Source organism: Fulmarus glacialis, unplaced genomic scaffold (assembly GCF_000690835.1).
Source record: "Fulmarus glacialis isolate BGI_N327 unplaced genomic scaffold, ASM69083v1 scaffold29744, whole genome shotgun sequence".
Taxonomy (NCBI): Eukaryota; Metazoa; Chordata; class Aves; order Procellariiformes; family Procellariidae; genus Fulmarus; species Fulmarus glacialis.
This window is the reverse complement of record NW_009209758.1, coordinates 1,469-12,229: the sequence shown is the minus strand read 5'-3', so window position 1 is coordinate 12,229 and position 10,761 is coordinate 1,469. Positions and strand designations below refer to the sequence as shown.

General features: G+C 44.8%; 1 protein-coding gene across 1 annotated transcript; it reads left to right on the top strand.

Annotated features, from left to right (window-relative positions):
• Window positions 1–790: 790 nt before the first annotated feature.
• ZNF512 (zinc finger protein 512) lies at window positions 791–9,032 on the top strand (the record flags this gene model as incomplete). The annotated part of the gene is made up of 7 exons (XM_009576921.1): window positions 791–889; window positions 4,302–4,469; window positions 5,100–5,294; window positions 5,986–6,087; window positions 7,358–7,420; window positions 7,904–8,002; window positions 8,484–9,032. Coding segments are annotated over 7 exons (1,026 nt in total), but the record flags the coding sequence as incomplete, so codon positions are not given.
• Between the last annotated feature and the right edge of the window lie 1,729 nt (window positions 9,033–10,761).

The following is a 10,761-nucleotide window of genomic DNA, read 5'->3' as shown; positions in this document are numbered from 1 at the left end:
TCTCTGTTTGTGAACAGCAGGTCAAGCGTTGTAGTTGTGAAGAATTAGAACATTTGGAAAGGTCACTCGGAAGTTTGCGTAAGGTTTAGCTAATTCGTTACTGTTATTTTTTACATAGTTCCCAGTACTGTGGTTTCTAAATCTACAGCTCTACTAGTAAATGAAATAGGCCAGGGATTATGTTCTGGCCCTGAGGAATAGATCTGTCACTCAGTTCTAACTTTTTATTCAGTTTAGGTGTAATATTATTGTAAGGTAGTGTAGGAAATAATATACAATAACCATCAGAGAGAGAATAGACAAGAATGTGAGCTGTAGTTTATAGATGAATAACTGTTACAGGCAGTTAGTCTGCTTAGGTTCAGTTAGGCTAAGTGGAAAAGGTAGGGCCAGTAAATGTTAAAGATGCATGACAGAGATCTAAGTACTTTCCACAGGCAGAAGGGGAGAAAAGTAATTATGGAGACGCATATCCTTGTCCTTCCCAGCAGCTATAGTTTGGGACCATTTCTGATGAAGGTTTTGTTCATAGATAGCTATGTAAATGTTAAAACTCTTATTTACAAAGTGGTTTTCAGGCAGTTTATTCCTTTTAAAAATAATTCAGTTGTTCTGGGATATAAACAGTGATCATTGTATTACATACACTTCTGTAAAATCATAAGTTGCAGAGATTTAATTATTTTAGAAGCTTTCCTTCAGTAGTGTGTTAAGTAGTGAATTCCCTATGAGAAGAACTGTAAATGCTGAGCATCCTGTGTTTTTCTTTCATCTTTCTGCTGTGCTTTAGCCAGTTGTGAAGGAGGGAGGAGAATTGGATGAGCAGCTTGAGCGAGACCGCCTTCGGAAGGTTTTGAAGCGTATGAGAAAACTAAAGTGTACGAGGGAGGTAAGCTGCATTGTGCTAAGTATCCTGAATTAAACAGCAGCGGATGCATGAACGTAAAATATTATGAGAGTTCTGCTGGGTATGCTTTGGTGCTGGCCAAAGCTGGATTTGTTTCAAGATCCTAGCTATGCTTTTAAGACAGAGTATCATAGCATCATAGAATGGTTTGGTTTGGAAGGGACCTTTAAAGGCCATCTAGTCCAACACCCCTGCAATGAGCAGGAACATCTTCAGCTAGATCAGGTTGCCCAGAGCGCCGTCCAACCTGACCTTGAATGTTTCCAGGGATGGGGCATCTACCACCTCTCAGGGCAACCTTTTCTTCCTTATATCTAGTCTGAGTCTACCCTCTTTTAGTTTAAAACCATTCCCTCTTGTCCTGTTGCAACAGGCCTTGCTAAAAAGTTTGTCCCCATCTTTCTTATAAGCCCCCTTTAAATATTGAAAGGCTGCAATAAGGTCTTCCCGAAGCCTTCTCTTCTCCAGGCTGAATAACCCCAACTCTCTCAGCCTTTCTTCATAGGAGAGGCATTGCGTCCCCCTCCTCTGGACTTGCTCCAACAGGTCTATGTCTTTCTTGACATCCGTAGCTCTTCCCTTGTCCACTGGTGTCGTCACTCCATCATAGAAGGGCACTAGGCTGGGCAGGCAAGACTTGGTGAAGCCATGCTGGCTGTCTTGAATCACCTCCCTGTCCTCCATGTTCCTTAACATGGCTTTTAGGAGGATCTGTTCCATGATCTTCCCAGGCACAGAAGGAAGGCTGTCCCTGTGAGGCTGACAGGTAAGTCATTCCCAGAGTCCTCCTTTCTATCCTTTTTAAAAATGGGTGCAATGTTTCATAGAATCATACAATCACAGAATCGTTAAGGTTGGAAAAGACCTCTAAGATCATCAAGTCCAACCGTCAACCCAACACCACCATGCCCACTAAACCATGTCCCTAAGCACCTCATCTACACGTCTTTTAAATACCTCCAGGGATGGTGACTCCACCACTTCCCTGGGCAGCCTGTTCCAAGGCCTGACCACTCTTTCAGTAAAGAAGTTTTTCCTAATGTCCAGTCTAAACCTCCCTTTTTCCAGTCACTGGGAACGTCACCTGACTGCCGTGATTTTTTCAAATATTGTGGAGGGTGGCTTGACAACTACATCAGAAAATTCCCTCAGGACTCTGAGGCAAAAAAGTTGTTGAGTATCTCAGCCTTCTCCTTGTCTGTTGTTACCAGTTTGCCAGTCATGTTCATCGGGGGGGGTACACTTTCTTTGACCTTCCTTTTCTGGCTGACATACCTATAGTAGCCCTTCTTATTATTCTTTGCATCCCTTGCCAAGTTCAGCTCCAGCTGCACCCTGGCCTTCCTGACCCCATCCCTATTGAACCGGGCAGTATCTCTCTACTCGTCCCAGGGTACCTGTCCCTGCTTCCACTGCCTGTGCATTTCCTTTTTACCCTTTAGTTTGACCAGCAGGTCTCGACTCAGCCATGCCAGTCTCTTGCCTTCCTTTCCTGATTGCTTACACATGGGGATCAAGAGCTTGGGATGGTGACTCCACCACTTCCCTGGGCAGCCTGTTCCAAGGCCTGACCACTCTTTCAGTAAAGAAGTTTTTCCTAATGTCCAGTCTAAACCTCCCTTTTTCCAGTCACTGGGAACGTCACCTGACTGCCGTGATTTTTTCAAATATTGTGGAGGGTGGCTTGACAACTACATCAGAAAATTCCCTCAGGACTCTGAGGCAAAAAAGTTGTTGAGTATCTCAGCCTTCTCCTTGTCTGTTGTTACCAGTTTGCCAGTCATGTTCATCGGGGGGGGTACACTTTCTTTGACCTTCCTTTTCTGGCTGACATACCTATAGTAGCCCTTCTTATTATTCTTTGCATCCCTTGCCAAGTTCAGCTCCAGCTGCACCCTGGCCTTCCTGACCCCATCCCTATTGAACCGGGCAGTATCTCTCTACTCGTCCCAGGGTACCTGTCCCTGCTTCCACTGCCTGTGCATTTCCTTTTTACCCTTTAGTTTGACCAGCAGGTCTCGACTCAGCCATGCCAGTCTCTTGCCTTCCTTTCCTGATTGCTTACACATGGGGATCAAGAGCTTTTGCACTCTGTGGAAAGCGTCCTTAAAGATCTGCCAGCTCTGTTCTGCTCCCTTGTCCCTGAGGGCAGTTTCCCAGGGGGTCCTATTGACTAACTCCTTGAACAGCTGGAAGTTTGCCTTCCTAAAATTCAGGGTCCTGACTTTACTCTTCACCTGTCCCATATGCCTCAGGAGATCACTGCAGCCCAGGCTGCCTCCAGTCGTGTTGTCTCTGATTAGCTCGCTTGCGTTGGTGACCAACAGGTCCAGTAACGCATCCCCTCTGGTAGGGCTGTCTGTTACCTGGTTTAAGAAGTTACACAGCAAAGGTATGACTTTATAAATGCGTTCAGTGGAAGATGTCAGGGAGGAAGAAGTTAAAGGATAACCATTTTACCTTGCAACGGTATTATAAACTGTTCACAGAATTACACAATTGTTAAGGTTGGGAGGGAACTTCTGAGGTCATCTAGTTCAACCCCTGTGCTCAAGCAGGGTCAGCTAAAGCTCTGAGTATTTGATGTGTTGGTGTCTTCAGGGAGGATCGAGAGAACACTGGATTGTTTTGTGTGCACCAAAAGTATTTTATTAATGTGTACTTCTGCTCTGCCTTAGTTGTTTATGGTAGCTGGGAAGATGTTTTTATGCATAATTAACTGTGAGTTTGTCTGTGGTTTTTGAAAATACTGAGATTGGCGACAGCTAGAGAAGGGGATGGAGGGCAGATGGATACATGTAAGAACATTAAAAACTTGCTGATGCATGTTTGATTTGTCCTGTTTCCAAGCTCAGTGTTAAGTTGATCACTGGATTCAGGGTTAGGAGATATTCTAGTAAGTGACGTCTGCAGGAACCATTAGAGTTTTTGTTGTTCTCCACTGCAGCATGAGACAATATCTGTATCCTAGGAATAGCTGAAAGTTTTATCTACCATCACCCTAATATTGCTGCGTTCTAGACAGTTTGACCAGCCAACCAAATATAAAGCCTTCCTCTTTTTCTGCCCAACTCCTCCATTTGTATCTGAAAATCTTTCCATTTTGTGCATCCTCATTTAACATCTTGCTTCTTCATTCCATATATTGAAATTTTCTGTTGCCCACTACCTACAAAGAAGTTCTAAGAAACAGTTTCTGCCAGTTGCACCCAATTCTTTGCCCCAGATTTTGTTTATCTGAACAGACTGACATTAAAGTTTACTACCTGATTGTCTCTGGTCTGGCAGGAAAAGTGATAGTACTTTGGTCAGCAAACTGTGGATTCTATACACAGTGGTCTTGTGATCACTGGAGAGCGTTTTTCTTCCATGCGTTTTTCTTCTACATTGACAGGGCTGCACAGGCAGCTTCACTAGCATAATGGGATACCTATATCATGTTAAAAAATGTGGGAAGGCTGTTTCTGAGCTGGAGAAAATGGCTATGAAGTGCCATCACTGTGGAAAAGCATACAAATCAAAAGCAGGACTTGTCTACCATCTCCGATCTAAGCATGGGCCGGTAAGTGCAAATTGTCATAGTTATCAGGATAGTGTGGTGGTACTTCAGCCATTCAGACTTGAGATACACATAGGCTTTTGTCTGCTACTTGGGTGGGTAATTAGGGATAGCAAATCTTTGCATTTTTTTGTCTTTCTGGAGCATTCTGTCCTTGATACTTTCCTTCTAGCAGCAGCTGTTGCTGTTCTGTGACTAGGATGAAGCTTTTAGTAGTAAATCACCGTGGCAGCAGTAGAATTCCCCCAGCCTGACTTTTGCTTCATGGAAGAATGATGCTAACATGTATAACTTGTGAGATGCTTTTCTTTGCTCTTAAAAGACCCAACATTGGAGCAGAACAGGCAGTACTATGCTTGTTGTCCATGAGGGTTTTACGGCAAATGATGTGATATCCTTTCAAGACCAGTGGCTGCATGTAACTCTGCTTGAGCCTTACTGCTGTGACCCCCCTGAGTAGATCTGAGGGTCTGTCTCACTAGTGGGATGCACTCCTGTCCTATGTCTGTGACAGTGAACCACAGCTGCAGCAGCATTTTTGTGAGGGATTTGGTAGAATATTTATTCACAGTATTTAGTGTAACTGAAATAGGAACTAGTGAAGGAGGTCACCTTTTTTGGCCTTCATTGCAGGTCACTTTCCTCCATGAGGAGAGAAGAACCGAGAGCCTGAAGGAAATAAAACGGGAGCCAAATAACACAGGCAGAGTTCAGAGGAGATCTGCAAAGGTGGCAATCTACTATCTCCATGAGTTAGCTGGAGAAGAGCTGGCCAAAGAGTGGCCCAAGAGAAAGGTTCTGCAGGACTTGATTCCAGATGACCGGAAGGTACAAGGTCTTAAAAATGCTATATAGGGTTTGAGTCTTTCTTCACATCAGATGAGCCTTGCACTAGCATCTATCCAGTGTTGCCAGTGTTTAGTGGACCATGGAAAGCAATTACTGAGGAAGTAATACCTTCTGGGAGGGATCAGGTTTTGCTCTCTCTGGTCTTAGATTACAGTATTGCTACAGTAGCAATTACTGTGGTATAAGTATTTTATCCAGGCAGGCTATAATGACTTTCAAGTCCCATTGCTGTAATTTTCAGTGGGCACACTGAAGGCATTTATAGGCAGTATGTTGCTCACAAGTCATAGGCTGCAGATCACTGCTGCCATGCAGGGATATTTCATAGTTTTGCAGGCTTCAGAGTTTCCAGGAGCATCTTTTAGGCTGTAAAGGAAACCCAAGGGAAAAGGATGATTTATAATTTTAATGGGGTAGGTACCTTTAGAGGAAATGTTGTAGTCAAGGTTATGGGAAGTTTCGGATTCTGGTATTCGGGGGGTTTTCCAGATTCAGTTATGTTTGTAGAGAGTCAGCGAGATGGGAAGAGATTGGTTATTGAGAGTTTGGCTGTTAGAGTAGGAGAAGAAATAGCACTTCCTGTCTCACAACCCGGGAGAGAAAGGGACATACTTGGCACTATGTGTAGCCAACATTGCCTCCAGCTTTCAATTCCATCTCTTTATCTCAGCTGAAATATACTCGTCCTGGACTGCCCACATTTAGTCAAGATGTGCTGTGCAAATGGAAAACGGAGATAAAGATGTACCGAAGAGTCCACTGCCCAAATCAGGTAATCCTTAAGTGTTTCTGAAGCCTCAAAGGGGACAGATTTCAGGTCTGTATGAGCCAACAGCTTTCCACAACCTTGAAACTCTTTGTGGGAGACAAATTCTACTCCATCTCAGTATGGTTGTTAGTGTAACCAAGACCCTGTTTGGACTGTTGCCCTAGGGACTAGGGACTGGTACAGCTTTCACATCCAGCTGGGAGCTGGTCCATTTGGAGTTCGAGCAGTGGAAAAATGACAGGCCCCTGCCTGTCTAGCAGGTGTACTAAATCTAATTATAGAAGAAGGGAGGAGTAGAGATGGAAATGTAAGAGTAGAGGGACTTTGTCTGGCACAACACTTAATTTTTCTTTTGAAAGCTGGAAATGGGCTACAGAAAACTCATGCATGGCACTGTCGTCCTGGTCTAGGGATGCTTATGCACATGCACTTAGTTTCTTACAATCCCACACAGCAGTCGCCAGTCAGATCCAGTGAGAAGGAATGGCCCCATTGGTGGAAACTATCGTACATGTGATGCACTTGACACACACTGCTGGATAGCCAAGGGTCAGCAGTGGCTTCCATCTGGGTTTGGTGTAGAGACAATGCCTTCCCCCTGCCCTACCCCACCCCCAGCACTCTCTCCCCTGTTTTCAGGCTTGCATCATTTCCAAATACGAGAGTTGCAACATAGCTTTGTATATGGAGCTGTCCTCAGAAAGCAGCTGTCCTGTTTCACCGACCAGTAACTAAAAAGCATGTCTTGCACCTACCTCCTGTTTCAGGGTCTGGGCTGTTGGATGAGCATGATCTAGTATCCCGAGACTGATGCCTAAAGCTCCACATAGGGTAGGCCTGTAAAGCTGCCCTTTAACTGAGATCATTGATGTCAGATGCAGTACTTCTGTGCCACTAGATACACGAGCAGGGCAGGAGAGATTGAAGTGTCTTGTACTTGCCCCTGTGCTTTGTTTGAAATTAATCTCTGCTGCACTTTTGGCAAAATGCAAACTCACGCTTTTGATAGAGGGTGAATGTAACTGTGACAGGAGTCTCTTTATTACGTCTAAATGTGCTCAGAAACTGAAACTATTTAACTTACTGAAAGTTTAAGTCTCTTTTAACGATCTTTTTACCAGAAACGTTCTCGCTTTGTAGGACTCAGTATCTCCCTCCCTCTACCTCTGTTACCCCTTTTGGAATTGTCTTCCAGAGAATAAGACTTTCTTGTGCAGGAAGAAATGATTTCTTATTAGACTTTTGCTGACACGCACTTTTTTTACTGTTTCAGGGTTGTGAATCTGTATATGCCAGTGTCTCAGGACTCAAATCTCACCTTGGCACGTGTACCTTGGTTGGTAGCCTTACTGTACTCACTATCTTTTATACCAATAGCTTGACTGTCCCTGTCCCTCAGATATCTCCTAATTCAAGCTGTTGTCCTGCCATCTGCTAATCTGAGTTTCTCACAATTTGAGTGCTTTCCTATGTGTTAATGGGGTTGCCATTTCATACACTGCTTGAGGCAAGGAGGAAGCATCTTAATGGCATGCATTTTAGTGAAACTGCAATCCTACCTGTAAATTCACAGGTACAAGAGCATCTTTTCCAGGTGCAGTGCTGGAGACCTTGTAACATCTCACAGAGCAGTCCTATGCTTTGTGGGCATAACTGGTCAATAATGTCAGTGCTCCTGTAGCTGAAGCATTGTCTGGTATGAATAAGAGTTTCTACTTCTTACTGCTGGGTTATATCTGAGCAAGATTCAAATACAATATATAGGCGTATCAGCCTTCTAGGCAGCAGTTGATGATGAATTTTTTTGTTTTGGTGCCAGGGAGACTTTGTGGCTGGTAAATACAAGTGTCTCCTGTGTGAGAAGGAGTTCATTTCAGAGAGTGGGGTCAAGTATCACATCAACTCTGTGCATGCTGAGGTAAGGCAGGCAGAATGGAAGTCCTCAAACCCCAGGTTGTTGGAGGTGGGGAGGGTGTCTTGGGAAAGTAATGCTGGATGCTTGCCCTGTTTTATTTTTCCCTTGCTCACTGCTGGGAACCGGGTCCCAGACTCAAGTGGCCTTTGATTTGCTTCAACATCGCTGGTCTTACGCATTGGTCTGGGGAGCAAGTGTTGTATCGTGTCACATGTCTTGTCCCAAGCTGCTGCTGCTCAATTCAGCTCTTCAGCATTTCCCATGCCTTTAGCCAGGCAATTGCCAAATCAAACCTGAATCCTCTGAGACAGAGTGACACCTGAGGAGGAACATCGAAGAACAGAACTTTGTTAGGCAGCTGCCTTCCCAGATCTCACATTTCAGGAAACCCTTGTCCTACAAGACAGCTTTATTATAAGCCCTGATAGGCTTTATATGGTATTTCCACCATCAGTACCAACCTGTTGCCTTCTAAACCCTCCAGGACTGGTTTGATGTGAACACAACTACCACCAAAAGCTTTGAGAAGCTAATGAAAATCCGCCAAAGAGAAGAGCAGAGGAAGCAACGGAAGAAACGTCCTGTGACCCGGGGCAAAAAGAAGAGAACTGGGACCCTGGCTGCCAAGAAGCTCCCTGCTGCTGGAATTGAAAAAATGAGGAGAAGTAAGAGAGGTCGTCCACAGCGGGTGGACAATGAGAGCGCGAGTAGTGAGGAGGGGGAGCCCCAAGTTGCACAGAGAGCCGAATTTCCAAAAACCAGCCGCAAGCGAGGCCGGAAGTAAATCCCTGGAAGAAGAGAAGGAGTAATCCTAAAGCTTTTCAGTTACAAGCCCCAATTCTGTCAGGCTCATAACCCACAACACTAATATAAGCAACTGAATGTCTTTGGGACTGTGACTCCGTTCTACTCGGTGACCTTAATTTTGAAACTGTTGCTTCTGGTCAGTTCTGAGAGACTTCAAACCAAAGCTGTGGTACAGAGGCTGCCTCTCCTGGTGTAGTTCCCTTGGACAGTGGCACTAGCAATGTACCCAGCGTAGTTCCTGCTCTGACTACAGTCTCGGTTTGGGTCACATTAGTTGCTTGTTTAGTGGTTTCCAGTACAGCAGCTGTCTGTTTTGTCATCTTCCTCTGATGGGTGAGATCAGGGTTCTTTTTTAGTAGTTCTCCCTATAAGGGACTGACTAGCATAGTGTTTAGGTCTCTTTAAGGGGAGAATTCTTTCTTGCACAGTATGTACACAAACTAAGCAGCGCTGTGCAGAGTACAAAGGCTTTAGCTTGCCCTGTAACTGTCCTGTCTGTTGTCAGAAAGGCTGCCACAGAAGAGCACATACCTTCCTAGCATGTACTCCAGTCTGTTGCACAAGGCACTGTCTCTACTTCATACACTGATGTTTAGGCTCAGCACCAGACAGTAGCACATGAGCTCTGGTTTGCTTGGAAGTGATGGGACATCATTATTACCCTCGTCAGGAACCCAGTATTCCCCTGGCATCTGTGTTCTGTAGCACTGGGCATTGAATGTATGTAGAGGGTCTTCCAGTCCAGTGAGGAATAAACACTCTCCAGCCTTTTGGAGATTCACTGGCCTTTCAGAGACCCCCAGTAACTAAGTAATAAGATGGCCTTCATGGGCCCTCTGAAGACCACTTGTTTCAGACTCACCTGGGAAACAAACTTACTGCAAGACAGTGCATACCTGCAATAGCAGTCTTGCTAATGCTGAAACCCAGGTTCCATTGAACTACCTTGCCAGTGTGTTGTTCTTTGTCATGCCCACACTCCATAGTGTCATTTTTTTCTGCACTGTAGACGCCACCTTCATTGTCTTACATTACCTGTTTCTTTTCAATACTGCTTCCTTTGTGTGAATGAGGTGTATTAGCAGTGGCTTCCCTGTGTGGAAAAGCTTAAAAGAAGAGGGTTCATTATTTTAAGTCAGGTGTTGGCATGAACTCTGGATCATAGGCAATATCCTCCTGTGCTCCATAAATGCAGCATATGCATAGAAGCTAGTAGGAAGCAACAGCACAGGCAGTCCTACTCTGTTTTTCAGAGGGTGGGTTCTCCAGAATTTCTATTATCCAAAGACCCACTGTACCAGGAAGTTGCAAAATTTGACCTTTTTCTTGCAGTTTTGCAGGCAAGAAAATAGGCAGCTGGCTCCATGTTACCTCCCTGTGAATTTTCACAGTCTACCAAAGTTGCTAGTGCTGAAATTCCCAGGGAAGCGCTGAACAGGCAGGTTTATACGTATGTTATTACCAGAATAATCACATTGGCCCTGACAGTGGGAAATGCTGTATGGCCAGGGTGTTCTCAAGAACTGCCTCTCCCATATAATAAGCAAAGCAGACCCCAGCTGAGCACAGTCTGTCTCTCATGGGGACTAACACGTACATGGTAGTGAGACAGCGTGCAGTGCTTCGTTGTGATGTACATGCAGTAGTTACACTGCCTTTTGGAACCAGCTGTCACTGTGGTTGCAGTGCTGCACTGAAAGTATAAATATGTGGACTTCTGTCCAGGGTATGTAAGATTTGCAGTAAGAGAGGCAAGATCAGAAGACAACAAAATAAAATGTCACCAGTGCGAGAATGTGGTTTCTTGTCTGTTTGGTGTGTAGTGTTCTTGGTACCATCCCTACTTGCACAGCACACCTGAGCCTGCCCACTTGGTTGTCCTGCATGCTCTGGTGCTGTTCAGTTGTCTGCACCATTTCTCCTCAGTACTCCACTCTACACAGCTGTACTTTCAC